General features: G+C 45.9%; 1 protein-coding gene across 4 annotated transcripts; it reads left to right on the top strand.

Annotated features, from left to right (window-relative positions):
- The first annotated feature begins 9,056 nt into the window (after positions 1-9,056).
- FAM219B (family with sequence similarity 219 member B) lies at positions 9,057-14,985 on the top strand. Of its 4 annotated transcripts, none has more exons than XR_015149804.1 (6): positions 9,057-9,271; positions 9,476-9,563; positions 10,245-10,322; positions 10,433-10,642; positions 10,759-10,807; positions 12,621-14,985. XR_015149804.1 is itself a non-coding variant. In XM_086363821.1 (5 exons), the coding sequence occupies exons 1-5, from the start codon at positions 9,076-9,078 to the stop codon at positions 12,780-12,782; spliced, it is 573 nt and encodes a 190-aa protein (XP_086219947.1). In that variant the 5' UTR covers positions 9,057-9,075; the 3' UTR covers positions 12,783-14,985. The 4 variants fall into 4 exon arrangements, 2 of the variants coding, with proteins under 2 accessions (XP_086219947.1, XP_086219946.1); XR_015149803.1 differs by having other exon boundaries at positions 12,618-14,985; XM_086363821.1 differs by lacking the exon at positions 10,433-10,642.
- Positions 14,986-15,565: the final 580 nt, after the last annotated feature.

Below are 15,565 nucleotides of genomic sequence, written 5' to 3'. Positions count from 1 at the left end.
TGGACGTGAGTCTGAGTGAACTCCGGGAGTTGGTGATGGACAGGGAGGCCTGGCGTGCTGCGATTCATGGGGTTGCAAAGAGTTGGACACGACTGAGAGACTGAACTGAACTGAAAGATTTCTCCTAAGTAACCACAGTACCATTAATATGCTTCAAGAACTTTGGCATAAAATACATACAATTCATTTTTCTGAAGAGTCCAGGCCAGTTGGAGTAGAATAATGTCCTGCATCTGCATCTTACTGGTGGTTCATTAAAATCTAGTTAAACTTCCCTAGTGGTCCAGTGGTTAAGAATCCACCTTGTAATCAGTGCAGGGGACGTGGGTTCAATACCTGGTTGGGGAGTAAAGATCCAGCACGACATGGAGCAACTAAACTAAGCTGAGCCCCATGGACTCCTGGGCCACAGCGAAAGATCCCGCATGACAGCAAAAGATCCCACGTGCTGCTACTAAGACCCGATGCAGCCAATTAAATATTTTTATTTTTTAAATCCAGTTAAACATTTTTGACAAGAATACAGTAGTATCCCCCACCCCACCCTTTCTATGCAGTTTTGCTTTCTGCAGTTTGTTACTCACCAACCACAGCCTGAAAATATTAAATGGAACATTTCATAAATAACATAAGTTTTGAATTGAACTCTGCTCTGAGTAGTGTGATGAAATCTCTCACCTTCCCTCTCCATCCCATTAGTCACTTAGAAGCTGTCTTAGTTGTCAGATTGATGGTCATGGTATCATAGTACCTGTGTTCAAGAAATTTTACTTATAATAATATCACCAAAGTGCAAGAGTAGTAATACTGCCAATTTGCATATGTCAAAGAGAACCTATAAAGTGCTTCCTTTTAAGGAAAGAAAAAAACATCCTGTGCTGAGGTAGCTCAGAGCTAGACTAAGAACTCTTCAATCCGTGATACTGTGAAGAAAGAAAAAAATTGTGTGCTAGTTTTGCTGTTGAACCTCAAACTGCGAAAGTTTAAGCCACAGTGAGAAATTAGTGCTTAGTTAAAATGGAAAAGGCATTAAATTAGTACAATAAAATATTTTAAGGGAGACGGAGACCATGTTCACATAACTTATAGTATATTGTTATTGTTACTATGGCTAATTTATAAATTAAACTTTATCATAGGTATGTATAGGAAGAAACAGTTTTTACAGGGTTTGGTACTATCTGCAGTTTCAGGCATCCACTAGGGGTCCTGAAATGAATCCACCCATGGATAAGGGAGTACTATATAGATGATGTGGAATTCCAATTGTATCCCCTCAAGAAGGATATTATATTTGTATGTCCTAGCGGTTTTTTTTTTTAATTACATTTACCCATCAGCTGATGGAAGGTAACACAATGTAGCAATAGGGTGGGTTTGTATTCAGACTTAATGTTCAAATCTGATTCTACTGTATAGCAGTTATGGATAAGTTACGGATAAGCATAAGTTACTATGGATAAGTTACGGATAAGCACCTTCCTGTGCTTCTGTTTTATGATCTGAAAATGGGAGCAACTTTGCAGGCTTATAAGGGAAGTTTAGTAAGATTAGGTCTTATTACAGTCATTTTTATAATCATAGTACTTCGGTAAATGGTTTAAGCCTAGCCATCCCTTAGTTTTGCTAGCTACCACTGCAGTTTCTCCTGTTTCTCAGATGCCAGAGCGCTTGTCCTTAGCAGCAAGTGGAGTCCATCTTTGTGTTTTGAAAAGGCAAGTTCATTTGGCCCAATTGCACATCATTTTCCTACGTTTGGAAAGTTTGTTCAGAACAGAAGTGATGACGATTCTGTGCCAGCCTTGGCTCTCCACAGTGGTGCTCATGCTTTTATTTATGACTAGCTTTCTGCCCAGCATTTTAATTCTGAAAGTATCATGTTAGTGGAACTTCCCTGGTAGTCTGGTAGCTAAGCTTCTGAGCTCCCAATTCAGGGGGTCCAGGTTTGATCCCTGGTCAGGGAACTAGACCCCATATGCAACTAACAGTTTGCACACTGCAACTAAAGATCCAGCATGCCACAACGAATATTAAAGATCCTGTGTGCTGCAACTAAGAACCAGTGCAGCCAAATAAATCAATAAATGTTTTTAAGAAAACAAGCAGTGTCCCTGGTCATCCGCTAGTTTTAAGAATCCGTCTTGCAACCCAGGGGACACAAGTTCAATCTCAGGTCCAGAAGGACCCCACGTGCTGTGGGGCAGCTGGGCCTGTGTGCCACAGCTATTGAGCCCCACGCTCTGGAGCCCACAGGCTGCAGCTGCTGAGCCCTTGTGCTGCAACTACTGAAGACCATGTGCCCTAGAGCCTGTGCTCTACTGCAAGAGAAGCCACCACAATAAGCCCATGTGCTACAGCTAGAGGGTAGCCTCTGATCTCTGCAAATAGAGAAAACCTGCACACAGCAACGAAGACCCAGTGCAGCCAAAAAAAAAAAAAAGTATGTTAGAGCAAGTATTAAGCTCTGGAAGTAGATTCTAAAAATTTGGAGAATGTCATTTGTATCAGTGTGCTAGGGCTGCCAAATCATAATATCACAGGCTTAACAGAAGTTTGGGAGAAGGCAATGGCACACCACTCCAGTACTCTTGCCTGGAAAATCCCATGGATGGAGGAGCCTGGAAGGCTGCAATCCATGGGGTCACTGAGGGTCAGACACGACTGACCAACTTCACTTTCACTTTCATGCATTGGAGAAGGAAATGGCAACCCACTCCAGTGTTCTTGCCTGGAGAATCCCAGGGACGGGGGAGCCTGGTGGGCTGCCATCTATGGGGTTGCACAGAGTCGGACACAACTGAAGTGACTTAGCAGCAACAGAAGTTTGGGAGTTCCTGGTGGTCTAGTGGTTGAGATTCAGCACTTTCACTGCTGTGACCCAGGTTCAGTCCCTGGTTGGGAAACAGATCCCATAAGCTGCGTGGCTGAAAAACAAAAACAAAATATATTTTCTCACAGTTCTGGAGGCTGGAATTCCAAGATCAAGGTGCCATTAGTGTTGGTTTCTGATGAGTTCCATCTGCCTGGCTTGCAGATAGCTGCCTTCTCTCAGGGTCCTCAAAAGCCCTTTTTCTTTGTGTGTATACATTGGTGTCTGTCTTTTTTAACCATGCTGTGCAGCATGCAAGATCTTCGTTCTCCGACTAGGGATTGAACCCATACTCCCTTCAATGGAAACAGAGTCCTAACCACTAGACTGCTAGCGAATTCCCTGTTATATTCCCATTATATTTCTTATAATGACATCAGGACTACAGCTCAACCCATATGACCTCACTTAACCTTAATCACCCCCCTTTTAAGCTGTAGCTCCAAAATAAAGGCACCCTAGGGTTTAGGGCTTCAACATACAAATTTGGGTGGGTGGGGGCACAATTCAGTCCATAACATTAAAGACATACATCTGACCGATATAAAAAGAGGTCAGGCTTTTGAGGCAGATAAGGATTCAATTCTTACCTATAAACTTTGTGGCCTGTTCAAGTCAGTCAGTCCCTGCAGCCTCACTCCTTATACATATGTGAAGTAGGTATGGCGGTACCATATGAGGATGCTATGAGGATTGGCAAATACCTTCCCTAGAGGGAGATGACATGCATTAATGTGGGGATTAAGGTGAGGCTGGTGACCTGAAAACCCAGAAAGACCTGCAGATTCATAGGCTCCATCCGTCAGTTACCTGTGCTCCACCAATAGTAGGCCTTTTATCAAAGGTCTACTATTTAACCTTTATCGAAGGTTAAAGTCTGAAACCTGCTGAGATAAGAAAAAAGCCTCAGAAAGAAGTAGCAGGATAAAAAGATCACCCCTGATGAATACAGATGCAAAAAGCCGCAACGAAATAGTAGGAAACAATTCAACAATATATTGAAAAGATCATACAACATTATCAAGTGGGATTTATTTCAGGAATACAAAGATGGTTCAATATCCACAAATCAATGAACATGATACAGTAAATTCCCCACATATGAACATTGAAGTTGCACACTTTCAAAGATGTGAACATGCAGTCGCATGTCCAATCAGTAAATTACTTCATGTGTCTGGCATACTTTTTAAGGTACTGTACTGTAAGATTTAAAATGCTTTGTGTGTGTGTTCTTATGTATTATTTGTGTGAAAAGTATTATAAACCTAGGTAGCAGTCCACAACCTTTTGGACACCAGGGACCAGTTTTATGGAAGATAATTTTTTCATGAACTGGGAGTGGAGGGGTGGTTTGGGAATGATTCAGGTGCATTACATTTATTGTGTACTTTATTTCCGTTATTACATCAGCTCCACCTCAGATCATCAAGCATTAGATCCTGGAGATTGGAGACCCCTGTATTACAGTACAGTATTATATAGCTAATTGTGCGAGGTGGGGACCTAGGCTAACTTTGTTGAACTTAAGAACAGATTGGACTTACAAAAGCATTCTCAGAACAGAATTTGTTCACATATAGGGGACTTATTGTACATCACATTAACATAATAAAGGATGAAAACTGCATGATCATGTATAGATGCAGAAAAATCATAGGACAAAATTCAACATCCCCCCCGAAAATTTCAACATACACCTATGATTAAAAAACAAAAATAACTAAGTGGGTATAGAAGAAATGTACCTCAAATGTAATAAAGGCCATGTATGATAAGTTCACAGTTAATATCATATCCAATAATGAAAGCTAAAAGCTTTCTTCTAATATCAGAAACAAGACAATGAAGAAAGGTAAAAAAGTAGCAGGATACAAAATCAATATACAAAATCTTGTATCAGTTCAGTTCAGTTGCTCAGTCATGTCTGACTCTTTGTGACCCCATGGACTGGAGCACACAGTGCTTCCCTGTCCTTCACTATCTCCCCGAGTTTATTCAAACTCATGTCCATCAAGTCAGTGATGCCATCCAACCATCTCATCCTCTGTCATCCCCTTCTCCTGCCTTCAATCTTTCCCAGCATCAGGGTCTTTTCAAATGAGTCAGTTCTTCGCATCAGGTGGCCAAAATACTGGAGCTTCAGGTCCCGAATCAGTCCCTCCAAAGAATATTCAGGATTGATTTCCTTTAGGATTTACTGGTTTGATCTCCTTGAAGTCCAAGGGACTCTCAAGAGTCTTCTCCAATATCACAGTTCAAAAGCATTACTTCGGCACTCAGCCTTCTTTATGGTCTAACTCTCACATCCATACATAACTACTGGAAAAAACATAGCTTTGAGTAGACAGACCTTTGTAAGCAAAGTAATGTCTCTGCTTTTTAATGTGCCATCTAGGTTGGTCATAGCTTTTCTTCCAAGGAGCAAGTATCTTTTAATTTCATGGCTGCAGTCACCATCTGCAGTGATTCTGGAACCCAAGAAAATAAAGTCTGTCACTGTTTCCATTGTTTCCCCATCTGTTTGCCATGTAGTGATGGGACCGAATGCCATGATTTTCATTTTCTGAATGTTGAGTTTTAAGCCAGCTTTTTCACTCTCCTCTTTCACTTTCATCAAGAGGCTCTTTAGTTCCTCTTCGCTTTCTGCCATAAGGGTGATATCATCTGCACGAGAAAAAAACTTTTGTATACAAAATACAAAAAAAAAAAAAAAACAACCAACTATCAGAGAAATTAAGAAAACAATCTCATGTACAACTGCATCAAAGAGAATAAAATCCTAGAAATAAATTCAATCAAGGAGGTAAAAGACCTGTACACTGAAAACAAAGATGTTGATTAAAGAATTTGAATAAGACAAAAATAAATGGAAAGATATTCCATGTTCATGGATTGAAAGAATTAATATTGTAAAATGTCATAATACCCAAAGCAATCTACAGATTCAATTCTATCCCTATCAAAATTACAATGGCATTTTTCACAGAAAAGAACAAAGAGTTCTAAAATTTGTGTGGAACCACAAAAGACGCCAAACAGCTAAAGCAATCTTGAGAAAGAAGAACAAAGCTGGAGACGTCATGTGCCTTGATTTCAACTATATTACAAGGCTGCTGCTGCTACTGCTGCTAAGTCGCTTTAGTTGTGTCTGACTCTGTGCGACCCCATAGGTCCACCATCCCTGGGATTCTCCAGGCAAGAACACTGGAGTGGGTTGCCATTTCCTTTTCCATATTACAAGGCTATAATAATCAAAACAGAATGGTATTGGTAAACCAACCAGACACAGATCAATGGGACAGAATACAGAGCCCAGAAACAAACCCACACATGTATGGTCAACTAATTTACAACAAAGAAGGCAAGAATATGCAATGGAGAAAGGAAAATCTCTTCAGTAAACGGTTTTGAGAAAACTGAACAACCACACCCAGAAAAATAAAACGTGACTATCTTCCATTATACACAAAAATTAACTAAAAATTGATCAAAGAGTTAAATGTAAGACCTGAAACCATAAAACTCCTAGGAGAAATCATAGGTGGTAAGCGCCTTGACATTCACTTTGGTGATGATTTTTTTATTTAATACCAAAAACAAAGGCAACAAAAACCAATATAAACAAGTGGGATTACATCAAACTAAAAGCTTCTACATAGCAACAGAAACCAACAAAATTAAAAGGCAACCTACGAAAAGATCTTCACGACCCAGATAATCATGATGGTGTGATCATTCACCTAGAGCCAGATATCCTGGAATGTGAAATCAAGTGGGCCTTAGGAAGCATCACACAAACAAAGGTAGTGCAGGTGATGGAATTCCAGTTGAGCTATTTCAAATCCTGAAAGATGATGCTGTGAAAGTGCTACACTCAATATGCCAGCAAATTTGGAAAACTCAGCAGTGGCCACAGGACTGGAAAAGGTCAGTTTTCATTCCAATCCCAAAGGGCAATGCCAAAGAATGCTCAAACTACCGCACAATTGTACTCATCTCACACACTAGTAAAGTAATGCTCAAAATTCTCCAAGCCAGGCTTCAGAAATATGTGAACTGTGAACTTCTAGATGTTCAAGCTGGTTTTAGAAAAGGCAGAGGAACCAGAGATCAAATTGCCAACATCCGCTGGATCATCGAAAAAGCAAGAGAGTTCCAGAAAAACATCTATTTCTGCTTTATTGACTATGCCAAAGCCTTTGACTGTGTGCATCACAATAAACTGTGGAAAATTCTGAAAGAGATGGGAATACCAGACCACCTGACCTGCCTCTTGAGAAATCTATATGCAGGTCAGGAAGCAACAGTTAGAACTGGACATGGAACAACAGACTGGTTCCAAATAGGAAAAGGAGTACGTCAAGGCTATATATTATCACCCTGCTTATTTAACTTCTATGCAGAGTACATCATGAGAAATGCTGGACTGGAAGAAACACAAGCTGGAATCAAGATTGCTGGGAGAGAAATATCAATAACCTCAGATATGCAGATGACAGCACCCTTATGGCAGAAAGTGAAGAGGAACTCAAAAGCCTCTTGATGAAAGTGGAAGTGGAGAGTGAAAAAGTTGGCTTAAAGCTCAACATTCAGAAAACGAAGATCATGGCATCTGGTCCCATCACTTCATGAGAAATAGATGGGGAAACAGTGGAAACAGGGTCAGACTTTATTTTTCTGGGCTCCAAAATCACCGCAGATGGTGACTGCAGCCATGAAATTAAAAGACGCTTACTCCTTGGAAGGAAAGTTATGACCAACCTAGATAGCATATTCAAAAGCAGAGACATTACTTTGCCAACAAAGGTTCATCTAGTCAAGGCTATGGTTTTTCCTGTGGTCATGTATGGATGTGAGAGTTGAACTGTGAAGAAGGCTGAGTGCCAAAGAATTGATGCTTTTGAACTGTGGTGTTGGAGAAGACTCTTGAGAGTCCCATGGACTGCAAGGAGATCCAACCAGTCCATTCTGAAGGAGATCAGCCCTGGGATTTCTTTGGAGGGAATGATGCTGAAGCTGAAACTCCAGTACTTTGGCCACCTCATGCGAAGAGTTGATTCATTGGAAAAGACTCTGATGCTAGGAGGGATTGGGGGCAGGAGGAGAAGGGGACGACAGAGGATGAGATGGCTGGATGGCATCACTGACTCAATGGATGTGAGTCTGAGTGAACTCCGGGAGTTGGTGATGGACAGGGAGGCCTGGCATGCTGCGATTCACGGGGTCACAAAGAGTCGGACACGACTGAGCGACTGAACTGAACTGAACTGAAGATGCTAAAATAATAGATCTTAGAAGTCTTAATCATAACAAAAAAGAGACAAAATATAGCTAGACTAATTGTGGTTATCACAATGTATACAATGTATACACATTGTATACATTCACAATGTGTACAGATTCAGATCAGATCAGTCGCTCAGCTCAGTCGGTTGGACTCAGAGACGTCAAGAGCCATGACAGTCCTGTGCCCCGACACAAACTCAGCGCACTTTCGGTTTTCTTCCCAAGTCCTGTTTTGTCCTTGTTTATCGCTATAAGACAGGTACTGATGTTGGTTGCATTTTGAAACGTGGAAACTGAGGCTTAGGGTCAGGCCTCATCCAAGGTCTCGGGCATTGCGCAGTGCTGGCAATAACGAGGGTTTGGTGTTATATCTATCAGCCAAGGAACTGCCTCTAGTTGTGTAACCTCCACAAGGTCCTTGAACCTTTCCGACCTGTTTCATCTTCTGGAGAAGGGCGTTATTAACTCCCTTTCTCCTACCGCTCGCTTTCCGATTCAATCCAGCCTCTCTCTGGCCCGCCCTTGGGGTGCTCCGGCTGTGGCGAGAGGACCACTGCGGAGACACTGCGGTGAGAGCGCAGGCATCAGGGCTTTGAGTGTGCGGGCGCACACCCGCAGCTCCCCGGAAATAGTGATATTTACTTTCGACCAGAGACAGAACTTGGCTTGACATCACCAGTTTCAGGCCGACTGCGAGAGGCGACCTAGTGCCAGAACGGAGGAACTGAAACAACCCAACCTCCGGAAAGGCGGAACAGTTGAGCCAATCACACAGCAGGAGGGGCCAGAAAGCTCGGGTGGGCACGGCCCACGCCTGCGCGCCGCCATCTTGCTCCAGGAGGGACCGCCTCCCTCCCGTCTGGCGGCTGGTTAGCCAGAAGGCGGGGCTTCGCGACTCGGCGGGGCGTGGCCAGGCGATGGCGACCGCGGATCCCGACGGGCATGCTGCGCCCTCTATCCCGGGACCCCGGCCCAGCGGGACGGGAGCTGCGGGGCTGCCCTCCGGGCGAAGCGGCATTGGAGCCCCCCGGTTGGGAGAGCGGATCCCGGCGGCTGTGGAGAAGCGGGGCCCGTACATGGTGGCGCGTGCGCCTTCCATTCAGGCCAAGCTGAGTGAGTGCGGCCCGATGAGGGGTCTCTGCTTGGGCGGGCTGCCGCGTTCCCGGGCTGGCTCCGGAGCGCCGCTGGGGCGACCCCGGAGGGGCAACTGCAGCCCGCTCCCGCACCAGAAAATCTGTTCGGAGAGCGGGCTCCTGGCCTTTGGGAGACACGGCGGAGTAGGGATGAGCCCGCTGATCTGGGCCCTTTGACTTCCAGAGAAGCACCGGGACCTGGCCAAGGCGGTTCTGCGGAGAAAAAGCATGCTGGGGGCCGCGCCGAACCGCCCCGACTCTTCAGGGAAAAGGTCTCAGCAGGCGCCACCTCCTCTGTGCAAGCGTTTTCACAGTAGGCCCTAGTGCTCAGGCTGGGACACCGAGTACCCACGTTTAAAGCCGAGCCAGTCATTCCCCTGACGCCGGCCTGTCGGATTCACTGTTTAAAAATGGAAAGAGGAACGACCTTTTCTTTGCTTTCCAGGATGTGATGGTGTCGAGGAAAGAGCCTTGCTATGAGTTTTGTCAGTTCGTAGGGTCAATCACTGTCTAAATTAGGGAGGAGCGTAGTGGCTGGGGTCCCCAGGAGTGAGGATGGAGAGCAGTGTGGGAACAGCTAGGACTGTGATTTTTCCTTAATAGAACGGTAAGCACTGAGGGCTGGATCGGACCTTCACCAGGGCTTGAGCTAAAGCAGGTGAAGGAATTTGCCTAAGGACTTTGATTTTTCTGTCCTCAGGTTAAAAAGGTGGGGAGATCGGGCTTTTCCTGATTCTTAGAAGAGGAGGTGTGCTTATCCTCAGAAGCAGCAGGGAGAGCGGTGTGGGGAAGTGCATGGATACATGGCAGGCAGTGGTGGCTGTCCAGGTAGAAGATAGTCAGGAGTAGTGCAGTCAGTTTTTTTGTTTTCCCCATAAGGGTGAGGACGCTGGCTTTCCTTCTGAAATGCTGGCATTGCATCTATGCTTGGTCTCTCCCCCGTCTCCCCTCAGGTCAGTGAAGTTTAACAAGGGCTACACTGCTCTTAGTCAGAGTCCAGATGAAAACCTGGTGTCCCTCGACTCTGACAGGTAAGTGCTGTCCTTGGAAATACCCCTTGGGGAGTGCCTTGGATAAAAATTGCAGACAACTTGCTTTGCTTTTTCCCTGTCTCTTCCAAGACCTTTTGTGCATGTTCCAGGGCTGCTGCTTCAGAGCACTGTCTCTTCCGGGATGGCTTGCTTAGAGGACTCATAGGTGACCTTGCTGCTCTTGGATGTGAAGCACCAACCTTGTCTGGGGGAGTCATCCTGTCCTATTATGTCTGCATTATTAGTGACAGTGACTCTCCCTGCTGGAGCCAAGAAGGAGCCATTGATACTCATGGCAGATTATGGGTTTGAGTTCTGTGGTGTGTGGTCTTTGCTTCACAAGTCCTCCAGACCCCCTTACATGTTGTGCACCTTGCCGCTTGCAGCTGTGCTCCGCAGGCATCTCCCTGAACTGACTGTCTTCCTCTTGTCCTAGTGATGGAGAGCTGGAATCCAGATACTCCTCCGGGTATTCCTCTGCAGAGGCAAGTCCAGAGCACCTTTCTGTGGCGGGGCCAGGCTGCAGGCAGTGTCATAGCCACTGCAAAACGCTTGTCTGGTTCCTGCTATATGCATGGCACTGTACCAGACTTCCCATGTGTTCTCCAGTCTTCTACTCTACCCTGTTCCCCTAGCAGAAGTTTAGGTGTCTGAAGAGGACTGTTGAAAGTCCAGGAGACTATGTGTGTGCTGCATGCTAAGTCTCTTTGTGTCTGACTCTTTGCGACCCTATGGATTATAGCCCACCGGGCTCGTCTGTCCATGGGATTCTCCAGGCAAGAATACTGCAGTGGGTTGCCATGCCCTCCTCCAGTGGATCTTCCCGACCCAGGGAGTGAACTAGAGTCTCTTATGTCTCCTGCATTGGCAGGCAGGTTCTTTACCACTAGTGTCACCGAGGAAGCCCACAGGAGACTACAGAACTTTTTTTTTTGGCATATAGGATTTTCATTCCCCAACTAGGGATCAAACTCACACCCCCTGCATTGGAAGTGTAGAGTCTTAACCATTGGACTGACCACCAGGGAAATCCCCAGAGACTCTTAGGGCTGGAAATGACCTCACAAGTCTAAACCAGGCCACCACTTAGAAAAGGAATCCTCTTGATAAATCCCAGCTAAATGCTTATTTGAATGCTTCTTGTAATTGGGTACTACCTCCAAGAAACCTTGCTGCCTGTCTTCCCCTGCAACACACACAATTCAGGTAGCTCATAGAGACGTCTTCCTTGTTAATTGGAAAAGTCTCCTGCAGCTTGGACTTAGTGGTCTTAGTCCTGTCTCCAGTGACAGAGTAATTTTACTCTGCCTTCTTTTGATCATCTTTTACCTGAGATCAGCATTCCTGTCCCTCCCCTTTCCATCCTCAAGCTTGCTTACTTCCAGGCCAGACAAATTCTGTTCCTCCTTTGTTCCATCTGTGGGAACTGTGACTGAGATAGATACTCCTGGGCTGGCCTTTTGGACAAGTGACTGTCCCAGACTAAAACAGAGACCGAAGGTTCTGGCATCTGTGGCTTACTGCTTTTGACAGAGGTGAAGTGCTGGGGACCTGACTATATACCACTGGTATTTCTTCCTCACATTCCTGGAAACCCTTGGCCACCCCGAGTTTCTGCCAGAGAATACAGTTTGCAAATTGTATCCTCCTTGAATATCTAGGTGCCTAAGATTGTTAGAACAAAGGAAAGAAAAATAAGCCAAGAGCCAGAGAAGTCCTACACTCCCCAGTCTCATTTGGAACTGGTGGAACTGGTGAAGGCAGGCTGACAGGTTCTACTTTGCAAGGAATGAGCTCTGTTGGCATCAAAGAGAAACACTGGCAGTGCAGAAGCAGCTGTTCCCCACCCTATTCTGCTCTAACCCATTTTCCTCCACCCGTCTACCCCATTGTACTGGTACCAATTGTTCCATAATCTTCACCTTCATAGGAACCAATCTGGGTTCACAGTGGTAATGGTCAGGGCTTGACTTTCAGACATAATCTCGAATCTCATATCACCTGCCTTGGGATTCTTGAGTGAGGGCAGCTTCCTTGGGGGCATGTAACAGTGCAGCCTGGACAGTCCTGGCTCAGGTCCCTGGATGTCCCCCAGCCCCTGCTGGGTGAGACAGGTAGGAAAAGGTTAGCACTTCTTCCTATAGTCCAGGGATGTGCAGGCCTGGCCTGAGGGTGGAGCACGGACAGGAGGAAATGGACAGTAAGCTCCAGTGAGGAGATGTGGGTCTGCTTTGGGGGCAGCAGTTATTTCTGCCTTGTGGCCTGGCTTATAGTTCTCTCTTCTCATGTTCTTAGCAGGTGAACCAGGATGTGAGCCGGCAGCTGCTCCAGGACGGGTATCACTTGGATGAGATTCCAGATGATGAGGACTTGGACCTAATTCCTCCCAAGCCTATGACCTCAACATGCTCCTGCTGCTGGTGCTGTCTTGGGGCCTCTTCATCCTGTACTCTCCAGTAGACATAACCCTCTAGGACAGGTCTTGCTCACCATGCCTGCAGAGTCCTATTGACCCTGCGTTGGTCACAGAGTGCAGTGGGAACCTGCTGCTGTCAACCCCAGGATCACTGGAGACACTGACCCTCTGGGAAAGGCAGTGACTGCAGTTACCCCAAACCTGGTGCTTCTCAGGCCAGAGGCCCCCATCTGGGTCATAGGGTGACAGGTGGAATTCTGCAGTTCTCTGCTGTTGGAGTAGCATTTGGAGAAACTGCTTTAATAAGGGCAGGAACACAGGAATTCTGTTTCTTATGCTGAGTGACAAAATTGGTGAAGAGAAACTTGCAGACTTCTTGATTGGTATTTGTCATGATGCCCTGTGGAGGGAAAAAGGGAGCTTTTGTGCCCAGGCTGTGCTGGCTGGTGTTGCATGGAGGCAGAAAATAGCACTTTATGGCTTGCAGCTGGGAGTCTGTGGAAAAAGAATTTAACTATTTGGGGCCAGTTCAGTTCAGGAAATTCCATATTCTCTTCTCTTCCAAGCTCCAAGATGGGTTACATGTTTGCCAGTTGTTCCTGTATGACTGTGGCAGAGAGTACGACAAGTTGCTTGATGGCACAGCCTGATCAAGGCTTCCAGAATCCTTGGAAGCTGAGCATTCCCAACTGGTCCATGTGTCTGTGTGAGCTTAGTAACTTGTTTAGTCCAACCCTAGTTAGAGAAAACTAACTCTACTCCACCGGGTAGACAAAATTTCTTTCCTTGGTTGCCATTCTTCACCTTGGTCTTAGCTAATATCTTCACCAGTCTTTGATCTAAGGTTGAATGAAGGTTCTGGAGTTGGCCACAGAAGCCTGCACTTTTTGGTTACCAGCAGAGGGAGCTGCAGGAGCAGTTAAGTGCCTTCCCATTTGGATTTTTTGTTGTTTTGTGAGATCTTGGAGAAGGCAATGGCACCCCACTCCAGTACTCTTGCCTGGAAAATCCCATGGACAGAGGAGCCTGGTAGGCTACAGATCATGGGGTCTCGAAGAGTCGGACAGGACTGAGCGACTTCACTTTCACTTTTCCCTTTCATGCATTGGAGAAGGAAATGGCAACCCACTCCAGTGTTCTTGCCTGGAGAATCCCAGGGACGGGGGAGCCTGGTGGGCTGCCGTCTATGGAGTCGCACAGAGTCCGACACGACTGAAGCGACTTAGCAGCAGCAGCAGCAGTGCCCCAACCAGGGAGGGGTGGAACTCAGGCCCCTGAAGTGGAAGTTCAGAATCCTAACCACTGGACTACCAGGGAATTCCCTCATTTGTTTAACATTTTACACTTGAGAAGCAGCAATGGTGAGATGTATACTGCACAGCTGTGTGGGCCCTGACATAGGCTGACAGGATGAGGAGGAGGGACCTGTGGAAGCTCCCCAGCTATCCCTCCCACCCCAACCTAAGGAGATAATCTTGCCATTGCAGAGGGCCTCCCTCCACCCTAGTGAGAGCCATTCTGTTGCATCCAGATTCCTCTGACCACAGTGGATACTCAAGATTGGGCTTTACAGTCAGCCCCCAGTTTGAACATAGCAAGGACAGGCATAATCTCCCGTGACCCCTACTAGATTGCATCTCTTGCTGTACCAGGCCTCTGAAATTTTTCAGTGGTTCCTTTTTTTTTTTTTTTGCCTTACCTAGAACCAGATGGAGCTGAATGGGAGTGGACAGGGGTAGGGTAGTGAGGATTGAGGTGTGGTCCTGACTTGGGAACTTGCCCGGCCTCTTGCTTCATTTCACTGGGACAGAGTATTTGACAGCTGCTGGGGGTGAGGATGGCAGTGGGCCCCCAATACCAAGACCTTCCAATGGCTGTTGTTATAAAGCCACACTGGTGTATTTGGCTACACCTCTCCCTGGAATGTTTCAGGGCTGGTTGACCCTGAGGGGGAGGCATTACCTTTGTAGAAAAAGTTGCAGAAACGTCATAGAGCAAGGCAGGGTAGAAATGGTCAATTGCTTGGGGCTAAGAAGCCATGGGCTAGAAAGTCACCAATAAAAGCACCAAGGTGTCTAGAACCAAACTGCCTTAATAAAAGAGTGCTGGGGTGGTGTGCAGGTGATGGCGCTCGGGAGACGGCTTACCTCACGGATAGGAGCGGTACTGCGTGGCGTTTACAGAACTCTTGGCTTAGGCTTCTACAGCTTTGTAAGTTTGTAGAAATAAATACAGTCATTCTGTTGAGCTGTCTCTGTGTTGCAACAGGATTTTTAAGAAAAGCCTAGACCATGGCCGTTGCCCCTTCTGAATTCTGAAATGAAGAAGTAGCCTAACAGTTCTAACTGCGACCATTCTGCCAAGGGCCACCCGTCCTTTCTCCTGTTCCCAGGGGGTGCCATTTTCAGTCCTCATTGGAGATCACGGATGGAATCGTTTAGTCGCTAAGTCATGTCTGTTTTGTGACCCCATGGACTGTAGCCCACCAGGCTGCTCTGTCCATGGAATTTCCCAGGCAAGAACACTGGAGTGATTTGCCATTTCCTTCTCCAGGGGATCTTCCCGACCCAGGGATCGAACCCATTTCTCCTGCAGTGGCAGGTGCATTCTTTATCACTGAGCTACCTTATCACTTTATGAGTTCCCTTTGGCAGACCCTTCTCAGGTTTTTTTGTTTTCGGTTTATGGGAGGTATTGTTTGCTTGATTTTTTTCAGCTGAAGAAAATTTATTGGAGGCAAAAAACCCCCAAAACAGATTGGCTAAAATTTTTTGTAGGTAGTTTCCTGGAATTCCATTGTACAGGTCTAATGTGGGCAATGGCCCAG

Source organism: Bos grunniens, chromosome 21 (genome assembly GCF_055505025.1).
Source record: "Bos grunniens cultivar Pamir isolate PY7600 chromosome 21, Bosgru_T2T1.0, whole genome shotgun sequence".
NCBI classification, from domain to species: domain Eukaryota; kingdom Metazoa; phylum Chordata; class Mammalia; order Artiodactyla; family Bovidae; genus Bos; species Bos grunniens.
Note: the sequence above shows the minus strand (reverse complement) of the source record. Positions and strands in the feature narration are given on the sequence as shown.